Raw genomic sequence first — 23,358 nt, 5'->3', positions numbered from 1 at the left:
AATCCAGACGTGAAGTTCTTTGCTTTAAATGCTAAATGACATATTAAACAACACACGTAGTAACAACTAGTAATAGGAAAGCACTGATGACCAGGAGAAATGCCTGAAGTTTCCACTACAATGGAGGAGTTAAAGAATTTATTTCACAGAAAGTCATCTATGGGAAACAATAATTCTGAGAAGTGACCTAGTTCTGAGGTTTTTAACTGGGGTGACAGTGGGACTGAGTTTTCGGGTATTTTTAAAATATGTGCTTTTGGGCATTTTTGCATAAAGGGTTTATACATATTTCAACAGATTCTTAACACCAAAGATTTCCTGACCAGGTCAAACAGGCATTTTATAGACAAAATTAATGCCCAATGTCAGAAACCTAAGCAGGGCAGAATCTGCCTGACAAGCCAGTGTTCTTCCTTGACACAACCTCACAGCGCCCAGCTCCTCATTCCTAGACGCTCTGTCTACAAGGCTGACACCCTATTAGGTGTTTACATCTATTATTCCTGATCTCCCAAATATCCCCACAAGGGAGACATTAATGACCCCCACTTATTGGTGACAGCTCCAAGGTCACTTGGTGAAGGCCAGAACCACAGTCCAGGTGGCCCCAACTTGGTCCATACCGGCTCCAGGATACCTTACTTCTGTTCTCCTGCCCTCCTGCCCTGATTTAAACAGACCGGGTGACACAAGATAATGGGTAAAACACTGAATTCAACCAAAATCCACACAAACATTTGGGGTTAATATGAGGATGGAATCAACACCTTGGGCATCCAGGAGTGATTCTGATATAACCTGGATACTCAAAACTTAACATGTACTCAAAAAAAAAAAATAAAATAAAAACAACACAAGAAAAACAAAAACAAAACTGGAAACGCTCCGAGGAGCCAGGCAGTCACCCAGTTCTAACTTAGTGCCCATTCCAAGTTTTGGTGTGTGCTGTGGGCCAGCCTTGGGGGTCTGCCTCCCCAGCTTCAGGACAGGCTGTCAGTTGTTTCTGAAGGTGCTTGAGTTGAATTTATACCAAGTCCCATCAAGGCTCAGGTGGCTCTGGCTCCAACCAGCCCTTTGTCCTACTAATCTATGAGCAAACTCTCTTCTTGTTACTGGTGCTCCAGCCAACACTATGTATTAGTCTGCTTGGACTGTCATAACAACATACCATAGACCGGTGGCTTAAACAACAAATTTATTTTTCACAGTTCTGGAGGCTGGGAAGTTTAAGATCAATGTGCCAGCAAGTTAGGTTTCATTCTGAGGCCCCTTCTCTTGGCTTGTACTTGGCTCCCAGTGTGCTCATGTGACCTCTTGATGCAGAATGTCAGGTGTCAGGGGAGAGGTACCGGTGGGCTCTCTGGTGTCTAAGGTATTATCCCTATTATGAGGGCTCCACCTTCATGACCTCATCTAACACTAATTACCTCCCTGAGGCCCCATCTCCAAATACCACTGGGGGTTAGGGCCTCATCTTATGAATTTTGGGGGAAGATACAACCATTTACTCCCAAACAACTAGCTTCCCTGAAGTCCTTGTCCTCCTCTGTCCCATCACAAAAGTGGCATGAGCACACATGTGACCGTGAAACTATATATTGTAAAAGGAGTTCAGTCATTTAAAAGAACACCTGATTAATAACTCATTGGACAGAAAGCACATCCATCCAACTCCTCATAACCACTGGTTTTTATCTTATTTCAAGGGGACTGATTTTGATTTTTTTTGAATGGGCTCAGAATTAACCTTATTTTGTAGATAAGGAAACAAAGTCTGCCTTCCTTGGTCACACTGCTGCTGACCAGTAAAAGGAGGGCCATGCATTCCCAGAAACTCAAGTAGGCAGTTAAATTCCTAGTCAGAGGAGGTTGCGAGAAAGTTTATCTGCAATATTTTTTCCAAGTGCTCTTCCCAAAATCCTAATAAAGCTTATTTACACAATTTTCATATAATGAACAATTTCAGCATGAGAAGGATTGCTGAAGTTCTAGACTGAAAGGGATTCTTGAGCTGAGCATCTGGAGATGATCCTCGGTGGATGGACGAGGGTCCAGCATGGTCTCTTGCCCATTTCCAGTTTCTGCCTCTGCACTGCTCCTTAGATGGACTGTGGGTTACTAGGGTGTATCTCTGACTTTTGCTACCTCTAAACAGCCCCTCCCTCAACAAACATACCAAAGTGATCACTCCACACTGCTGTTTAAAACACAGATCTCATTCCCGAATCACTATTAGGTTTGATGTTAATGCGTCAGCCCGGCACTTTGGACACCGTCCAGCTGGCTCCTCCCTGGGTCTCAGGCTGGGTTCTCTCTGGATCCTTATCCCCCAGCCATACCAGACAACCCCCACCCCTCCAGGTGTCCTATATACACTTTCCTGTTACCCTGCTCAAGCTGTCTCACTTTTGTATCTCAGGACTGGAGCAAACGACTTCATACTTAAATCTCAGATAAAGCCCCCACCCTCAAAGATCAAAACTCAACTTTCCCCATCACAGACACTTGCCTGACATTGCTGTCGTCTTAATGGCTCAGGATACACACCTCAGTGTCACATTAAGAGTTTTGATTTCTTACTCTGTTACTTACTAGTTGTGTGACTTTTAGTAAGCTGCTTTACTTATCTGAACCTCATGGTCTTCACCTGGAAGATGGGAATTATATCAGTACCAGGCCCATAGGTTTGTTCTGAGGATTAACTGGCCCACAGGTTTGTTCTGAGGATAAAATGAGGTTATACAATACTTTGCAGACAGTAAATATTCAGTAAAGGTGAACTATTATTGACATCTAAACATCAATGATTGCAGACTACTTTAATGGGTCTTTATTGTATTCACAATACTTATATTCTTAGTATTTAAAAGAAAAAATTGTTATGTTGATTTATGCTCTCCTAAATACCTAATCACAATTTAGCTGTTATAATTTCTTTCAGTGAACATTTTTATGGCCATCTATTGTCTAGAAACTAAAACCCTAGTTACATATTAAAATACTTGCATTAACATATTATTCCATAATCTGTGAGAGATGATAAACTTCATGCAAAAGTTTGAATTAGTGATTTGGAATAGGAGTAAGTTTCCATTTTGGCTGTTCTTACACATCAACTGTGGAATAAACTCGGTTCTTGCTTTGAAAGGAAACTTGGAAGTGTGGGTATTTCCCCATTCTTTAAGAATTGTTTGTTTATATTCTCCATGTTTATATTTTCTTGTTTTTTTTTTTTTTTTTTTTTTGAGACGGAGTCTCGCTCTGTCGCCCAGGCTGGAGTGCAGTGGCCGGATCTCAGCTCACTGCAAGCTCCGCCTCCCGGGTTTACGCCATTCTCCTGCCTCAGCCTCCCGAGTAGCTGAGACTATAGGCGCTCGCCACCACGCCCGGCTAGTTTTTTGTATTTTTTAGTAGAGACGGGGTTTCACCGGGTTAGCCAGGATGGTCTCGATCTCCTGACCTCCTGATCCGCCCGTCTCGGCCTCCCAAAGTGCTGGGATTACAGGCTTGAGCCACTGCGCCCGGCCCTATTTTCTTGTAATTTGTGGTCACACTAGAAAATCTATGTGCTGAGACTTGCTATTTGAAAAATCTTCTGGCTATTTAATTTTCTGTTCTTAAAAACAGAATTAATATCACACATTATTAACAGCCTGACCCATTCCTGAGTGTTGTATGAAAAATAAATGAGATGCTGTGTCTGGAGACTTAGATGTGGCTGCAATATTAAAGTTAGGAATGGTTACGAATGTAAGATAAGTCTGTTTAATACTTCATCTGTCTTAGAAATAAAGATATATGAGGTCTTCAAAGGGAAAGATTAAACTAGAACAAATATATCTCATTAACAAAGCAGTCAATTCCCTTTATTTTTAAAATTTTATGTACACATATGAATGATCTGTATAATGTACATTCAATATAGAAAGCTTTATATATTTGATAGTGTATAGAACATTTCACAATTACACTAATCTCTTACATAACATCTTGACATCCATTTTTAAATTTTTTTGCACAAGCTCCTCTTCATTCAATTTGGTAAAGCCAGTTATACATACTAAGGTGTACTGTGAGCTTTCAGAAGTTAATGATTGAGGATGCCAGTGAGGAGTGCTGGGACAAAACCTAATAGTCTTGGACGGTGGGGGGAGGATGGCCACGCAGACTTGATGCAGGAGAGGGAAATATTCTTTCCTGGGGAAAAGTGACTTAGCCCAATTTTTGTTGACTGTAGCTCAACCCTACAGTCATGCTAATTCAAAAAAAAAATTACAAAAACTAGGAAGAAAGTTTTGTCTTTTTGATTCACAGTTTTGTAAACAGATATAAAGGAACAAATGTGCTTGCATACACCAAGAAAAAAAAATTCTTGTGTACCCACTTAGGTTGATCCACAGAGTGCTTTCTTATAATGTGATACAATTAGAATCACTGACTTTTTTCCTAAAAATATATTTATAGAAAAAGGAGTAACACTGTCATGAAACCAGGAGAAAGGCAGTAAGAGTTTGCTTCAACGTATCAGCTGGAGGAATGTGGACTCGGCACTGGCCTTTCAGCGTTTATTGTCTGTTGTGAATATTTCAAGTCTGATAGCCAAGGTCGCCTGCCTCATGGTCTACGGGAGGTGGCAGGTTAGACATGACCGACGTGGATGTACCTGCAGTAAGGTAGCCAGCAACTCCAGGTCCTGCAAGAGAGAAAGGAAAACACACACCTCTAGAGAGCAGAGTCAAGTGAAAACACTGACCTTTATAAAAATGTCAGAGCCTGTTCAGGCTCTCCATCACACAAAACTCATCATCTATTTCAATTACCTAAATGTGTATCCATACCTTAATCAACAGCTACATAGTACCATTTTCATGTTTGCCTGTACTATAGACTAGAAATCATTTCAAAATGTATGCTGGACAGTAACACTGGTGTGGAAATATGGAAAAAATTTTCCTTCTTACATTTGGGAATCTTTCATTTTCAATCTTTCAAAAAATTCCGAGCACTGAAAAGAACTATGTTGAATGGACAAAAATGGAAACAGACAAAAGAAACTACACTCAGCCCATCCAAAAGTCATATGTGACAAAATTCAACATAAACACTTCTGTCAACACTCAAACTAACCTATTTTCATTTGGTGCAAAGAAATGTTGTTATAACAAGTAACACCAAATGAACAAGGGTTGCTACACCAAAGACTCTGAGAAAGAAAAGGAAGGCTCTGGACATCCATCTATCATAGGTTAAAACAAGAATGCTACGTGAAAGGGTATTGATATTTTAGTCATATTTCTCCCTTGATTCTGTTTCTGTTGCACGAAAATGCTATATATGCCAGCATTTACCATATGTCCTATGGGCATATTAATGGCCTTAGCCCTCTAGAGTTTATTTTAAACATTGCATAAACATTTAATTACATCTCAGAAGCACCGTACAAACTAACAAGTACTTGGAAGGGACACTGTAGCGTAATACTGCATACTGAGCAATAGTTTTAGCTGAAATTGTAGGAAACAAGGCAAACAACTAAGGAACATTGAAGGGTTAGGACTAGAAAGGCAGTGGGAGTGGCATGCATTTAGCAAAACGTTTCTCTACCTGCTTCAGAGAGCTACACAGAAGTTAGCAAGCTGCCTGGCAGAGCGGATCTAAAGCCCGCTCCTGAGGTGAAGGGGGCTGCTGCCAGTTAGAAGGGAAGGAGAGACACCTGAGGGGAAAAAAGAAATATAAGCAGCAAGGGAAGTTGTGAGGAAGCGCAAACAGCAGAGTAGTTTGATGAAGGTAGAAACAGGGATTGGTGGAGGACAAAAGGCCACCATTCAGATTCATCTTGTTTTTGACCTTAAAAGTATTGGTACTATGGATGTGAAATGGCTTGCACAGATACACGGGCAGAGATGACTCAGCCTGTGTGAGCTGTAACTGAAGCCAACCAGAGTGCCCAGGTACTTGGAATGCTGTACTTATAAAAACCTTGTACTTGTAGAGCTTACAAAAAATATTTCCCCTTTTTAAGGTACTGTGGGAGCCTGCATCTATCAACTCCTGCCTTGAGCCAATCAGGATGCCAGGCCTTTCACCATCTGCTCAGGAAAAAGGCCAGCAGGTCAACAAAGACCCTCTAACAACACAGTTCAGAGCTGCAGCAGCACCCTGTGATCATTTCCCACCACCTGTCACTCTCTGAACTTTAGGCTGCAGCACCATTACTGCAAAACCATCCAGTAGGTCTCATCAAAGATGTAACCCTTAACAGTAAGACCTCAAACACTCCAGACTGTGTGGTTTCTGAGCAATTCTGACTGTGGGCTCAACTTGGTTCCCATCAAAATAGTAGGTTATGAGACCAAACCACGAATGCTACATCTAGAAAGTGGATTAATGATGCAGTTCTCAAACTGTGTGCTGAGGCACCCTGGGGCATTGCTGGGTATTTATTTATTCCCTTCACCCGTGTGTGTGTGTGTGTGTGTGTGTGTGTGTGTGTGTGTGTGTGTGTGTTATTGCTGGGTATTTATTTATTCCCTTCACCCGTGTGTGTGTGTGTGTGTGTGTGTGTGTGTGTGTGTGTATTTAACAGATGGCAGTCTATGTTGCCTTGAACTCCTGGGCTCAAGCAACTCCCTTAAGAGCCCCCCTTATCCAGGCCTCCAACTGCTAGGCTCAAGTGATCTTCCCAACCCAGCTGACTGAGTAGCTGGACTCGGCCTGTCCACATGGACTACAGGTGCCTGCCACATCATCCAGCTAACTGCTGGTTATTTTAAATTTGAAACACAGCGCCATCTGCTGACTACCATACAAACAACTACTTTCAAGTTTGTCTTGCAATTACTTCATAAACTAATTAAGTATTTCTTTTGGCGTGGGGATGGATGAAAAAATTACTGCGCTACTAAGGGCACTGTGAACTGAGAAAATGTGGGAACCTCTGAGCTAAAATCTAAATGGTGAAACGATGGGCTTGGAAGAAACCAAATTTTAGTACCATCATTTGCCTCTTTAGGAAAGGCAAATCAAAATCAATTCCTGGATAGTTCTACAAATGAAATCCGAGGTGCTCTCCCCAGGCCCCTGGCCTCTCCTTGAGGTCTGGTTTCTTGGGGCTAAAAGGTGCTGCTTGGTCACTTGCATGGAATAGAGCAGTTGTGTTCTCCAGAGAAAGATGGGAAGCACACGGGCTGCCAGGAATGGGCATGTGGCAAGTTTGCACAAGGTTGTTGGACTTCAGAGAAATGAGAAAAGATGGAAAATTTACAGAGAATCCCACAAAACCGAATTGGCTACCATGATGAAGTATATATGTGAAAAGTTATCTCCAATTCTGGCTCCTAAAAGCATCTTCGCCCTGGCTTCTGTTCCTTTTCCTGTTACTCCTTCTTTTGCTACTGATTTTCTAGGTGAGGTAATTTGAGGATTTTCACTGCTGAAATTATTTTTTATGAGGCTCTGAGACAGCACCAAGCTGTTCTAGAACCTAACAAATGGCTAAGTAATCAAGGGCCCTGGATAATGAGTAACCACAATTTATCTGCATCCACAGGAAAAATTCCACTGAGGCACCTTTAAATAAGCATTTGTCATAAAACAAAATATGCCAGGCTAGAGAAACTATGGAAATAGGCAGTCTCATTTCAATTTTTCAACATTGAGTAATCCTAACCTAGCTAGGACTTTAAAATTTTTACCCCAAATCTTGAGCATGTGACTGAATGACATTTACTCAGCCGCCAGAGAGAAGACAACATAGTTTTGGTCATTTTTATCTTACTTCGAAGTAGTAATTCACTCCTTTGTCTTTCCCCATGTCCTAAAGTTCACCTAACCTGCCAAACTCACCTAAAGACATCAGTTAGAAGAAAGGGTTGGTGATGTGTGTTGTCACAGCAACCTTGATTTCTTCTTTTTTTTTCTGAGACAGAGTCTCGCTCTGTCGCCCAGGCTGGAGTGCAGTGGCGCCATCTCGGCTCACTGCAAGCTCCGCCTCCCGGGTACACGCCGTTCTCCTGCCTCAGCCTCCCGAGTAGCTGGGACCACAGGCATCCGCCACTACGCCTGGCTAATTTTTTTGTATTTTTAGTAGAGATGGGGTTTCACTGTGTTAGCCAGGATGGTCTTGATCTCCTGACCTCGTGATCCGCCTGCCTCGGCCTCCTAAAGTGCTGGGATTACAGGCGTGAGCTACCGCGCCCAGTCAGCAACCTTGATTTCAATGATTACAGAGGGGCGGGGTACCATCTGTATCTTCTGAAGTTTGGAAGTAGCACAGGGCACATTTTAATTAAATGCAATCCCAATTCAATACAACACTATAAATTCCTGGAGTTCCACATCATGGTATTTTACCATTATTAGAACTACATGCCCCTTTTATCAAACACATGATACACAATACATCAATGAAAAGCTCAAACACAAAAAACATTTGGCAACTCAAGCAATGAGCACACATCAATCCAACTGGTGGTAAATTTACCTAATTTATCTCTTAATTTGCCTACATCATCTGCAATTAGAGGAAGATGTAGGGTTGACACCTTATATACTACAATTTCAGGCAGACGGCAAGAGTTAGCAGCTTTAACTCTTGAAATAGTTGGTTCATTTTTAATGTAATTTAATTAATTAATTTTTTTGAGACAAGGTCTTGCTCTGTTGCCCAGGCTGGAGTGTGGTGGTGCGAGCTCAGCTCACTGCGACTTCCGCCTCCTAGGCTCAAGAGAGCCTCCCGCGTAGGTGGGACTACAGGCATGCACCAACATGCCTGGCTAAATTTTTGTATTTTTTTGTAGAGACGGGGTCTTGCTGTGTTGCCTACGCTGGTCTGAAACTCGGACTCAAGCAGTCTGCCCACCTTGGCCTCCAAAATTGCTGGGATTACAGACAAAAGCCACGGTAGCCAGCAAGTTGGTCCTTTCAAATAGGACAGACTAGAGCTGAGGAAAAAATCTCAAAAAACTAACATCACCACAGAAGAGCATCCCAGATTGATAACATGCCCAGAATTTCACAATTCTGGGGCCAATAATGCTTACGGCTTGTCCAGACTGTTCTACATGGACATGTCTGCAGGCTTCAGTAATGGCCTTCTGGAAGACTCATTATCTCCAAGTCCCTTCCTGGTTGGGTTTTACACCATCTCCCCACTTGGCCAGGCCTGTACAGAACTTGCTGTCCCTTAAGCCGGCTCAGGGATGGGAAGAAATTTGTATACCCCAACTTTTCTTTTTCCCTAACCTTCTTCTAATCCCTTCACAGCCACTTTTCATATCTCATTCAGAAGCCACCCCACAGATCCAAGTAAAAGGAAAGGCAAGAAGCTTTTTACTGCCTATACCTTTTCCCTATAGTTACTAGAGCATGTGGATAGGGGTGAGGAACAAATGAAGTCCAGGTTTCTGAAGATAAACCCCTATTTCTTCTGGATTCTAACCACAGACCTTTTAAAGGTTCACAATCTAAGTCAAGGACACATGTTTTTTATTTCATCAAGTCAAAGAATGGCAGATAAGACAGAATAAAAGAATTAGAACAAGCTTTCTTGTAGAGAAGCTTATAATATACATACTACTATTCTTCAGGGCCAATTTACTCTTAGTTAAGAAAAATAAGGCTGAACAGGTGCAGTGGCTCACGCCGGTAATCCCAGGACTTTGGGAGTATGAGGTGGGTGGATCATTTGAGGTCAGGAGTCTGAGACCAGCCTGGCCAACATGGTAAAACCCCATCTCTACTAAAAATACAAAAATTAGCCAGGCATGGTGGTGCATACCTGTAATCCCAGCTACTTGGGAGGGTGAGGCAGGAGAATGGCTTGAACCCAGGAGGCAAAGGTTGTAGTGAGCTGAGATCATGCTGCAGCACTCCAGCCTGGGCAACAGAGCAAGACTCCATCTCAAAAAAAAAAAAAAAAAAAGGCGGAAGTGCTGGCTCAAGCCTGTAATCCCAACACTTTGGGAGACCGAAGTGGGCAGATCACCTGAGGCCAGGAGTTTGAGACCAGCCTTTACTAAAAATACGAAAATTAGCCAGGCATGGTGGTGCATGCCTATCATCCCAAATACTTGGGAAGCTGAGGCAGGAGAATGGCTTGAACCTGGGAGGCAGAGGTTTCAGTGAGCCGAGACTGCACCATTGCACTCCAGCCTGGGTGACAGAGCCAGACTCTGTCGCAAAAAAGAAAAAAAAAAAAGAGGCCAGGTGTGGTGGCTCACGCCTGTAATCCCAGCACTTTGGGAGGCCGAGGTGGGTGGATCACCTGAAGCCAGGAATTGAAGACCAGCAGGGCTAACATGGCAAAATCCCATCTTTACTAAAAATAATAATGATAACAACAATAATTACAAAAATTAGCTGAGTATGCTGGGGCAAGCCTGTAATCCCAGCTACTTGGGAAGCTGAGGCAGGAGAATCACTTGAATACGAGGAGCAGAGGTTGCAGTGAGCTGAGGTCGCGCCACTGCACTCTGGCCTCAGTGAGAGAGCGAGACTGTCTCAAAAAAATAAATAATAAAATAAAAATAAGGCAGATTTTTTTTTTCAATCATACCATCCTTATACACAAAGTAATGAATATAATGCCATCAAAATGTGGTATATAAATTTTTGGACAGAGGCTAAAGAGGTAAAGTTTTTATAGTGCTTGTAAGAACAAACTCCTACTTAGAAGCTATAGTTTTAACACCAAATCTGAAGAGAGATATGGGATAGACTAAGACCACGGTCTAGGTATTTTCTCCATAGATATGAGGGACAGGAGATGGAAAAGTTAAAACAAAAACCTATGACACTGTTCTGAACAGGACAGACCTGCAGCCAAAGCACTGCATGTTTATACATTTTAGGACTCTGCTCCACCTTTAGGAGTGTCAATATTAAAGTGGTTATGGTAAAGAAAAAAAGTGTCACACCAAGTTTAAAATTAAAACCAGGTAAAACTTCCTCCAAAGCCCCTAGTTTTGAATATTCCAGATTGAGTCTTCATGATTTTATAAACTTCTATACTAGCAATCAAGATTAAAACAATTACAATGGTTTAGAAACCGTGGGTGATAATTTTTTCTCTTAGTTTATCTCTATCATCTTTGGTTAGGAGAGAATGCAGGGCTGACATCTTTTTATATACTACAATTTCAGGCAGACAGCAAGAACCACCTCATATTCCTAAGGTTAATTTCAAATTAAAAACTTTTATACCAGACAAGATACTGCCTCTTTAACATTCAGCAATAGTCTGACTTTCTTATGTTGAAGGCTATATGAAAATGACTATTCTAAAATTATGCAATTAGTGTGTCAAACCAATGTTCTGAGTTTTAAACATAGTATCCTTTGAAACCAAAGCAATAAAACATCCTTTCATTCATGATACCTATATATTCCACCCCCATAAAAGGACATACCCTAAATATTTAGCAAAACCATAAATGAATCACTGGAAACTTAGGAGAATATCTTTTTTTGAGGAAGAATCTCACTCTGTCACCCAGGCTGGAGTGCAGTAGCACCATCTTGGCTCACTGCAAGGCTCTGCCTCCCAGGTTCACGCCATTCTCCTGCCTCAGCCTCCCGAGTAGCTGGGACTACAGTTGCCTGCTACCACACCTGGCTAATTTTTTGTATTTTTAGTAGAGATGGGAGTTTCACCGTGTTAGACAGGATGGTCTCGATCTCCTGACCTTGTGATCTGCCCGCCTCGGCTTCCCAAAGTGCTAGGATTACAGGCCACTGCGCCCAGTCAAGAATATCTTTTACATACAATTATACATATTGGAGTTTTAATCTGTTATTCTGACAGATATGGAACGATGATATGTTTCTGATACTGATATTCCTCAGCAGATATTTACTCATTCTCTTTACAAGATAAATACTTTAATACAGACATGCTCTAAATATATTCTATGACCCAATTAACTGGATCAAAACTGAAAAAAATACATGCTTTAGTCAGTACCTATTCAACACAACAACAGTTTGCATGCTATATAAGGCTAAATTAACCAGAGGTCTACCACATGCTCATAGCACCTCCAAGAAAGGTCAGCCAGTAGCCTAAGAAACACTCTAAACACAATTTTAAGTCTATTTAAGGCAAAAGAAAGGTCCAAGTGGCTTCTGCCAGGTGTCTTATGATAACCAATTAGGTATGGCTTACCTGTGAGGTATCCTGCTGTTTGTGACTCAGAAATGAACAAATCATGTTTCTGATCTTTGAAGGCACTCCAGACTGAAGAACGACACAGGATTTCATTCACCTAGGGAAGTAAAACACGCCCTTTGAACATAAAATCAAGGGCTGGATGTTGGAAGACAAAAAGAAAAACCAACTTCCAAAGCAACAAGGAAGAAGGCCAGTGAAGAAAGACCCAAATATGGAGCAAGAACTAGCATTCATCAAACACGCCATAGCAGGCACTGTGCCAGACACATCTCATTAAGGCAGACCCAAAGAAGTCCTCGAGTCAGTCGTCCTGCTAAAGCTGGACTCTATTATTTGAACCTACAATTACTGCTTATATTGCTGGAACCGAACTGTTGATTCCTTCCTGGGCAGGGGTTGCCGCGAAGGATTACCGACACGAGATTTACAGCAGAGAGTTATTTATTACTAGCGCGCTAGGGTCCCAAGCTCTAAGTTGGCCCCGGGACCCCGAGTGCTTGTTACAGGTTGTTTATATAGGCAAACACAAGTTTAAACACAGCTTAAGGCGCGAAATTTAAACAAAGCTTTAGGCGCGTGGTAATTGGGTTTAGCTATGGCCTGAGCAAGGTGTTTTGTTTTAATTGGTTAGAGCAGGACCTTATGAGGTTTTTTCTTGGAGTTGCTGATTCCGGGAACTTCCAGGCAGGGTGGGACCCCCGGAATTGGCAGGGTGGGACCCCATGAGGTTGTTTCCCGGAATTGGCAGGGTGGGACCCTATCGAGGCAGGGTGGAACCCTATTCAGAGCCACCTGGTGTTAATTTTTTCTCTATATAAGGCCTAGTTTCTAAGTTTTATAAGGCCTAGTTTCAATATGTAATTCAAGGAGGAAGATTCCTATGCAGAGTATTTTCTTGTGACAGTAACAGATGGCTTGACAGTGTATGGGCTGATGAGCTATTCTCAAGGAAGGAGTTTGGGGAGAAGATACTGCCAAATTGAGCTAAAACTTAAAGCAGTCTTTCAAATTATGACCTAAAGACGTTTATGAAACAACCAGGAGGGTTATGAACAGTATGCTTGAAAAAATAAAACTGGTTAATATAGAAAGCATCAGAGTATCAGAAGTAAAATGGGTACATGTATGTACTTGAAATACATACACATATGAGTATAAATAATATATGTGTGGGAATATGCACTAAACTAAGATGAACGATATTTCTGGGTGACAAAACATTCAGGAAATGCCAACTTAGTGAATATCTTTTGCACATCAATGTTCATATCAAATATTTTACTGAGCACCTCTTATGTGGTAGGCACAGTGAACACAAATACGAGAAAGACAGACTGTCTCTGAAGTGCTTACAATCTAGTAGGGGAGACAGTCAAATAATTCCGTGGTAAGAATTAAAGCAGGGTTATCCAAGGGGACCGTGTGAGTCCAAGGAAGGGGGCACCTGCTCCAACCTTGGAAGGAAGCAATAGTGAAGTGATTAGTTGTAAAGCTGGTAGGGGAGTTCCTATTTAGAAACTACTATACCTCTTTCCTCCCCTGCCTAGGGTGTAGAAAGTGGGTGTCAGGATTACTTTGCTAATTTCATTACCAGGAATCCTGAGGCAAGTCAAGGACAAGACAACTGCCTGCAAGTGGTACGCAGGAGAGCCTCTGATTGGCGTTTAGAACACTCATAGGCAAAACCCAAGAAAATACTTTTTAAAACACACTAGTTAATGACTGCAGCAATACATGCTGCTTCTCTTCCTTAATATCATTTTAAATCATTTAAATGATCATATCGATAGAATGACAATGGCATGAAAAATGTTTCTTTACTTGAAACATACAAATCCAGTAAATTCACTACAGGAAAGCTGTAGCTGACCTGTAGAAGATTAGCAGAGGAAATAACCCAAATGTCCATCAACAGATGAATGGATAAGCAAATTGGAGCATTTACATACAATCACATATTTAGACATAAAAATGAAGCATTGATAACATGCATGATGCTTAAAAACATGCTCAGTGACAAGACAGACACAAAGGGTCACATGTGTATGATTCTATTTATATGAAATACGCAGAAGAGGTAAATCCAGAGACAGAAAACAGATTGGTGGGTGCCAAAGGTTGGGGGAAGGAAGAAAGGGAGAGTAGCTCCATTTCAGAGGTGATGAAAATGTTTTGGAACTAGATACAGTGGAATTTGCACAACACTGTTAATGTCCTAAATGCCAATTAACTATTTACCATAAAATGGTTAATTTTATGCTATGTAAATTTCATGTCAATAAAAATGAGCATTAGTAGATGGGGCTATATAGTAACAATGAATGAGGAACTCCTTAGAGGCAATAATAAAAATAAAACCGAGGAGGAAAATTAAATTACTGAACAGGCCTGAAGTCAGCAAATACGGGGAGCTGAAATACACTAATACACACAGGAAAAATGAAGTCACGACAAAAGAAAAAAAAACCCAACACTTTATAAGCACCAGCAAGAAAGGAAATGAAAACAAAAATGATGTTCTACATCTTTTAAAATAGCATTATGGGATGGTTAATGAATTTCGTTATCACTACCCATGAATAACTCCTAGAGCTGAAAGTTAAGTAGCACTAAATGCTGCATATTCCGTGCTAAAGGTTTCCAGCATTTTTCTTCCTGAAGTGTACAACATGCCATCACTATCCAGGAGAATCCTCTTGAATACTGAGTGTACGGTTTATGCTTTTTCATCAGTTATGAGGCAGGTATGCAAGTCCATCCTTGGGCTCTGGATCTTCTCCAGTTACAGCCAACAGAACCATATCTGTAAGTGGAACTCGAACACAGGTTCGTGGATCATCCACAGCCAAGACCCTGGCTTTCAGAAAATCAAAAGTTGCCTCTAAGCAGACTCACCTGTTCTCCATACTGCAAACTTCGAGTCATTGCCTTGAGAGCTTTAACAATCTGAGCCTTAGTGGCTGCTGGGCTGTCCAGGTTTTCAAGACCAATGCCTTCGAGTAATTTTAAGAGGTATGGAACCAAATCTGCTTTCAGGGCCTAGAAAAAATATTAAGCATATATAAACACACAGAAAAAATGCAAATCATCCACTGAAGAAATAATTTTACCCCCAGGACCATACCTGGAAGGCAGCCTGTGCACCATATTTTAATGCCATACACAGGCTTACGTAGCTAATGATATTTTTATTTAATGAGATCTTATTCTGTGCCATCAACCATCCTAAATGCTATACATCAATTATTTTATTCAACTAATGCACAAAGGGTAAAACAGTAAAAAAATATGTTCATAATCACAGAGCTGGGCAGTACTAAAATATATATCTGGAGCCAGAAAATATAGAACCTGAGCTTTTAGCTCCTGTACTGGGCTGCCTGCCCTAGTAACACTGTACTAACAGGCAACGATCTCTGAAATACGTTAGTATATTTTCATATTTTCTTCAAACATCAATCTTTGTAGTCATCGTACATTTCCTATCAGCCTAATAAAAGCTGAATAATAATCTAGTATCACCATTTTCACTATCCATTTTGAAACTCAGAGGGAATAGGTAGAAATAAGACACTTAGTGAGTGCACCTCTTTTTTCAGGGACTATTCTCATAACAACCCTGCGAGATGTCATAACCTTATTTTGCAGATGAGAAATCTGAGCATTTTAAGGTTAAATATCACATCTGAGGTCAGAAAGCCAGTAAGTGGTAGTACCAGCTCATGTTCTTTCCTACACATCATACTCCTCAAGCCAATCACAAGTCTGAACCTCAGAGCACCCAATATCTCTTTGAGATGTACCCAACAGCTCTGCTTGCCTCAGTGAGGGTCCAGCGGGCTGAGGAGCTGGGAGAATGGGAAGCCCAGATAATAAAGATGCAGGGCCTTGTATTCTGTCTAAGGATACCAGATGTCCCTTAGTCATCTGGCAGGTAATGAGAAACCACTGAATGGTTTTTAAGATGAAGAATGGCTCAGTTATATTTCAGAATTCTATTTAAACACTTTATTATTTTTTATCATATCTATTTATGGGAAATAAAGTGATGTTATGACACATGCATACAATGCAGAATAATTAAATCAAGCTAATCAGCATATCTACCATTACAAATACTTATTTTTTTGTGGAAACATTTAAAATCTACTCTTACCAATTTTGAAATATACAATGTATTATTAACCATAGTCACCATACTGCACAATAGATCTTAAAAGCCTTATTCTTCCTAACAGAAACTTTGTACTTTTTGACCAGCTTTTTCCCATTCTCCCCACCCCCAGCCTCTAGTAATCACCATTCTACTCTCTGCTTCTATGAGTCTGATTGTTTTAGACTCCACTTACAGGTCAGATCATGTGGTATTTGTTCTTTGAGTTACATTTTAGAAAGATCGCTTTTGTAAGTTTTTAAATTTATTGCATGTTTTTTGTTCTTTCAACATCTATCTACATGGATATCCATCAAGTCCAGTTTTCATTAGGTGGACAGTCTCTTTGAAAAAGGCATTATCTTGGCATGTTTCTTAAACATGACTTAAGAAACAAAGGAATAAATTAACAGAATAAATTTTTCCAAAGAGGATGAAGCACATTTTACAAATCAAGCTAAGCAAGCTAAGCTAAGCTAATTGCACAATGGATAGCCAAGATTTAAATTTTATACACCATAAAAGTACTTCGAGTTGGTAAGACTGTTGGCAGCTGGCCCCATTTTTCTGTGTGTGTCTATATACACACACTAATATACATGTATATATGCATACACATAAACACACACATATTATATACACTGTGTATGTATGTGTATGTATATATAAGATATAAAATTGTGTATACACAAACTCACAAGTGAACTCTCATCAACCTTAAGGAAACCAAATCAGTACCAAATAAGTGAAAGTCTATTTGGTATGTTTGCTTTCCTAAAATAGTGCTAAATCTAGAAAGTCACTTACTTGTGCTACTAATTCACTCTGCTCCTTCTGAAACATTCGATTAATTGCTTCACAGGCTAGACCAACAGTATCTGCTCGCTTTTTCATTCCATTCATCAGTGGGCCAATGGTCTCTAAAGATGCCATGGCTCGAACACACAGCTAAATGCCAAAAGAGAAGGTTACTTGTAGAGTAACAATATTTATATAACATGGTAAATCCTATAACAAAATAAGTAAATACGTAAAAAAGAATCCCTTTCAGTTTAACAATGAACTGAACCAAAATTTAATCTATTAATTATATCATCTAAACTGGTATCTATCAAAACTGATTTGATAGATACCAGTTTTGATAAACCCAGAACTAATAAAATACCATGTGGTTCGTATGCAAAAAGACACATGGCAGAAAGGGGATTTATATAATACTACAACTTATATCAGTCAAGAAGGGAGCGCACATAAATTCTGGAGCTTATAAGCTACTAAGTGATTCATCAATACCTCATTTTCAGACAAGGCATGGATAACGCGAATGGCACTCTTAGGAATGGCATTGTTCCTATGATTCATTGCCTGGATAACTTTGGGAAGATGGCCCAATGGCGGGACCTGATCTGCCAGCTGAGGCTGTGCACTGAAGAGACACACTGTTGCCATTGTCAAGGTTTCCAGAGTTTCTCCCTGCAGGTGTAAAACAAAAATAAATCAACTATAAAACACTCACACCATCCTAAATATCCAAGGTAATGTATTTGGTGTTCAAAACTAGGGATTCAAAAGTTCTAAGTGCTGATACTTGAAAACAGACTCACGAATCTGAAGAGAACAACGAACTTCCCATTTTCTTTGATAAAAGGAATGAATCCAAAGGACTTTAAGAATGTGCTATTTTAATATAAGCAAGATTTCACTAGGTTAGGTATACCTAATTTCTACTGCAGGTTTAAGAGATCATGTCCCAAATGATATTACTAGAAATTTTTAGACCATGTTGCAGGTATGTTAGTGTCAGAACAATAATCCAGAAGAATGAAGAACTAGTGAAATGTTTTTCCCAGTTTCATTAAAAATCCTACCATTTAACATGTCTGGCTCCCACAAAGCACTTTCTATTGTGGATAACAGATTGGAAAGACCTTCAGCTTATACCACTAGATGCACATATCCAGAACCATAATAAAATGCATCTTAAATTAACATTAAAATTGGAATGTGTCCAAAAAGAAAGGTGACATAGGAGGAAACTGCTATGTGCTTTCCCTAAGTTTTAGCTTCTGAGAACTGCATTTTCCAAGCAAACTATGTATGTAGTAAAAATCCTCTTAGAGGAATATGACTACGGAAAGTAGCACTGGTAAATACTTGGCAAGCTAATCATGTTTCTAAAATATGTTTTACTAAGCTAATGATAATAACTAATAATTTCTAAGCACTTGAAATGTGCCAGACATTATGTTAAGTATTCTATATATATTAACTCATTGGAACCTCAGCCTCAGAGACAGGTGCTATGATTATTCTATAAACGCAGCAACTGAGGCAGAGTCATGAGGTATTGCCCAAGGTCACAGAGCTGGTCAGTGGTATGGCTGGGACCACCTAATAACACAACTCAGGCTCTTAATCACCTTATTCTGTAGCCAGGCTGTTTAATTCAACAACAATCATGTAGGTCAACTGTCTTCCATCTCAACAAAATCTTAAAACTTCTGAAAACAAAAAAGACTTTGAAAAACAAAATCTTATATACTATCAGGGTATTTGGCTTGGCAAACCAAGAACAAAGCTACCTTTTCACTCACTCCTGCTTCCCAGGTAGCCTCAGCCACAGATACAGGATTCAGCCACATAGTTACTACTCTTCTATCAATTTCTTTGACTAGGGTTATCCCTGCCATATACATAGAGTGTAGCACATGCCCAAGCAGAACACACTCTCAGAGGAACACTGAACACTTAGGTTTCTCCTTAAAATTACATATTCGTTAGAGATGGACAGTAAAAACCTTCTTTTAGGGCTTCTGTAATTTTTAGAAATAGCATCCTCTCAGTATAGATACCTTTAACTTTGGTTCATAAACATACTAAAGAGCTTTGCTTTTGAACATGGCAAAAAATGATCGAGGGGCATATGTGAATTTAAATGTGGCTGCTACACTGAAAGAGCTGGCCAGTTCCTAATTCACGGTCTTTGTGAATAAGGTTGTAAGAGAAACACCAGTCTAGTTAGCAGAGTCTTTGAAATGTTTTGCTGATGACTGAAGCTTACATGAGGATTGTTCTTCTCTAGGAGCTCAGTTAATTTTTCTAACAGTGCAATAAGAAATTCTCTAGGCTTTCTTAGAACCCAGGCTGGTTGTGCAATAAAGATCCTCAAGAAGACTCCTCCAACAGCAAGTTCACCCTCTGCTTCTCCAAACACCACGGCAAAATCTTCAGGTAACTTTAAATAGAGAAAGAACCACAGTCAAGGCACTCAATAATCTTGAAGCTAGAAATGCACACTATATTAAAGAATTGTTTATAATGTTAATCAGTCCACAAATAGCCATTAATGTAATCAAATTATGAATTTTTTCTTAATAAAGTTCAGAATGGGTGCTCTTCTTACTAACTTCAAAAGTAAGTATTCCAATTTTTATGTTTGAAGCCTTATTTTCCAGGGGAATACCCAAGAGTCTTAACGACAAAGTAGTTATAGGTTGGCATTAAACTGACTCAGTAGAAAGTTAAAACAACTAAATCAACAGAAAATAAGATGTAAAATAAAAGCATATTTTACCTTCCAGTTTGCCTCAGGGTTGTCCTGCTGATTTTTAAAGTGCCTTGGGGAAAAAAAGGGATGAATACCAAACTTCAGTCACAAAATACATTTTCATTAACCTTTAGCATAAGTTTTGGAGGTGATAGGCACAGTAAGAAATGTTTGCCCTTCCCAGTGATTTTATTTAAAGGCTATAAATTATTACCTTTGTTTTTACTTACTCTAGCATCATTTCCCTAACTGTTGTGGACACTTTATCTCTGGAATTATCATTCCAAATTAACTCAGGATTTTCATGAGTTCCTTCAAAAATATGTACAGCAGCTTCAGGATTGTCTCTCATAGCATCCATGAAAACACTTGGTAGAAATTTCATTAACATAATTCGAACCTATAGGAGGAGGTTTGAGAATGAAAAAGACACCTATTGGAAACATCTCAATATTTTGTTTGTATTTTGCTAATAAGATAGAATATCAATATAATTTGCGTTATGACTTATGTGGGCCATAACCATTACCTAAAAGTTCTGAAGTGAAAAAGATAATCCTCGGTTTATGCAAAGGTACCTTTAAATAAGAGTCAGTACGACCTGATCCTACTTACCTATCAAGTTTCATTTTCTCTGTTCTGCCATGGTGACCAAAAAAAAAGTTTCATTTTTACCCCCTGCCTCAGTATCACTAGTATGGTAAAGTTCCCAGAGCACACCTCATAGGTCTTGCCTTACCTATGCAGAATGCCCTTAGCCAGGCCTGTCCCTTCCAACTCTCCCTTATAGCCCTGCCCGCACAAACTAATTTTTCTCATTCTACCTCTGTCTTACAAGTATTTTCTAGTGCATTTATTTTGTTGCATGTTTTATGTTATACTGTTGTCTTTTTCCAAAAAAGGATTTAAAATGCAGTTTTTAAAAAATACATCTAGCATATACATACAGACAAAATGAAAATTAGTGCGAGGCATGGGGCAAAGGGAAAAACGAGGGTTGGAAAAGTGTTTTTCCTTCAGATCATCACGTTTCTCTCTTCTCTGGGTCAAATTCTGGGCTCAAATCTTATCTTATGGAAACCCTCTAGGCCCAATCTTTCTTACTCATTGCTTGTATTCTCAGCCCTTGGCACATAACATATGCTTAAATACTTGAATAAATGAAGACTAATATGAAGTCAGTACACAAAAGAAACATAAAAAGCTCCGTAACTGCCGGAGATATACTACAAATTTAGCTCTGAATTTCCTAGCAGCCAATGAGCTAAATTTCAGTTACATAACAGAACACCCACAAAATAAAATCATGTCAGTTGCTTCCGAGACACCCAACTATTTCTGGAGGAAAAAAGCAATTTCTCCTGGGGTTCCCATGGAAGGGCATTTGTTATATATTAAATAAAACCACCAAGGTGAACTCAACAAGAGGTTTCACAGGCTTAATTCTTCCTATATTCCCTATGATGAGAGTATTGTGCTGCAATATAACTAAACTCTACAAAGGACAAGAGAAGGTAGAGAAAGTGATTAAGTATGTCCTTCTTGGCCATCAGCTCCCTGAGTGTAAGAACAATGCTTGACCTGCTCACTGTGGTATATCTGCCCCTAGTAGCTCATTCTCACAAAGACCAGAGAAAAACATGCCAAAGAAGCACCTAACAGTTAGAGCAGGACTTAAAGGCCATTTATTTTAATTTTTTCACTGTGGAGCTAAAGACAGACAAGTTACCCAGAGTCATTAAGTCCGTGATCTGTGACTCATAAAGCAAGAGTTTTGCTCAGAACATTATGCTGCCATCTTGCTATACCAGGCCAATTACTTCACCTTTAATACAATTGCTTATTGCTGTTTTTTATCTTTTTTTTTTTTTTGGACAGGATCTCACTCTGTTACCAGGCTGGTGTACAGTGGCTTGATCATAGCTCACTGCAGCCTCAAACTCCTGGGCGTAAGTAATCCTCCCTCCTTAGCCTCCTGAGTATCTAAGATTACAAGTGCACTACCATGCTTGGCTAATTTCTAACTTTTTTTGTTGTTGTTGTTAAGAGATGGGGTCTCTCTACCTCACTCAGGTTGGTCTTGAACTCCCGGCCTTAAGCAATCCTCCTGCCTCAGCCTCCTGAATAGCTGGGATTACAGGCATGAGTCACTGTGCCTGACTGTTGTGTTTAAGGTTATTAACAAAATCTTCTTCTGAAACATACTTAGCTGTCTAATAAGAATCACTGTTGAAATCATTCTACATAAATTTTAGGGCAGAAATATCTGATATGTCTTAACAGATTTCATTATATACTAGTATTTTAAAAAACTCCTAATAACTAACCTGTTTTAAAGTATTTTATAGCTTGAAACAAAAATTGAAATTTTTATGGCAAGCAAACTAAATTTGAAGTAATAACCTTTTCAGAAGTGAACTATATGCTCGTAATAAGCTGTATTTGTAAGTGACTGCTACAGAAATCATCTATTGACCAGTTGGGTGAACTTAAAATGTCTTATTTAAGAGCTATATTTATGAGTCTTAACAAGTTGATACGAAAGCAAACTTTAATTGTACTTAGGATAACTGTCTTAACATGAGTCCTTTCATTTCTAAGTTTACTTAATCTAATCTACTGTCATCTCATACTTTTTAAAAAGGCACATTATTTGATCAGCTGTACAAAATCAAAAGTCTCTTCCTATCATATTTCTGAGAATGCTTTAGTATTCTAATTTAATTCAATTAATGAATGACCCAAGTCTATCATCAGTAAAAAGCAGTATTAAAGCTAATTTTACCAGGATGTTTAAAGCATTTCAAATGCTAAGAACTACATACGTTTATTACTCACTGGTGTGTATACTATTAAACATTTGAGCAAAAAACTTACATAAGGCAAATACTGTGACCATAAACCTTCAGTTACGTTCAGGTTACTCAGCTATTGTTGAACAGGGGTTGGCAAACAAGGGGTCACATCTGGCCTGCCATCTATTTTTGTATATAAAGTTTTGTTGGAACACAGCCACATCCATTTGTTCATTTACTGTCCATGGCTATTTTCCTGTCACAACAGGAGAGCTCAATTTTTGTAACAGAGATCACATGCCCCACAAAGGATAGAATATTGACTACATGGTCCTCTGATACGGTTTGGCTGTGTCACCACCCAAATGTCATCTTGAATTTCCACATGTTGTGGGAGGGACTCGGTGGGAGGTAACTGAATCACAGGGGCAGGTCTTTCTCGTGCTCTTCTGTTCTCATGATAGTAAGTCTCAAGGGATCCGAGGGTTTTAAAAAGGGAGGTTTCCCTGCACAGTCTCTCCTCTCTTGTCTGCTGCCATGTGAGACATGTCTTTCACCTTCCACCATGATTGTGAGGACTCCCCAGTCACGTGCAGATGTTAAGTCCAATAAACCTTTCTTTTGTAAATTGCCCAGTGTCGGGTATGTCTTTATCAGCAGCATGAAAATGGACTAATACACCCTTTATAGAAAA

The 23,358-nt window shown here is 39.7% G+C and overlaps 1 protein-coding gene across 2 annotated transcripts in view; it reads right to left on the bottom strand.

The window, feature by feature from the left end:
• Positions 1-3,839: 3,839 nt before the first annotated feature.
• LOC105490374 (DnaJ heat shock protein family (Hsp40) member C13) overlaps positions 3,840-23,358 on the bottom strand; it is a 128,360-nt gene continuing 108,841 nt past the window's right edge. The window contains exons 49-57 of one of the 2 annotated variants that reach the window (XR_011619689.1): positions 20,100-20,269; positions 19,897-19,939; positions 19,384-19,557; positions 17,616-17,795; positions 17,130-17,270; positions 15,065-15,208; positions 12,164-12,263; positions 5,605-5,713; positions 3,840-4,693 (exon numbers count right to left, since the gene is read on the bottom strand). Coding sequence is in view for 1 of the 2 variants with exons in the window: in XM_011755900.3 (XP_011754202.2) it covers positions 4,587-4,693; positions 12,164-12,263; positions 15,065-15,208; positions 17,130-17,270; positions 17,616-17,795; positions 19,384-19,557; positions 19,897-19,939; positions 20,100-20,269 (1,059 nt within the window). In the remaining variant the exon portion in view is untranslated. The remainder of the gene's footprint in view (positions 4,694-5,604; positions 5,714-12,163; positions 12,264-15,064; positions 15,209-17,129; positions 17,271-17,615; positions 17,796-19,383; positions 19,558-19,896; positions 19,940-20,099; positions 20,270-23,358) is intronic. The other variant, XM_011755900.3, reaches the window with a different exon arrangement.

This window comes from Macaca nemestrina, chromosome 2, assembly GCF_043159975.1.
Source record: "Macaca nemestrina isolate mMacNem1 chromosome 2, mMacNem.hap1, whole genome shotgun sequence".
Classification (NCBI taxonomy): Eukaryota; Metazoa; Chordata; class Mammalia; order Primates; family Cercopithecidae; genus Macaca; species Macaca nemestrina.
This window is presented reverse-complemented; position numbering and strand designations above follow the sequence as displayed.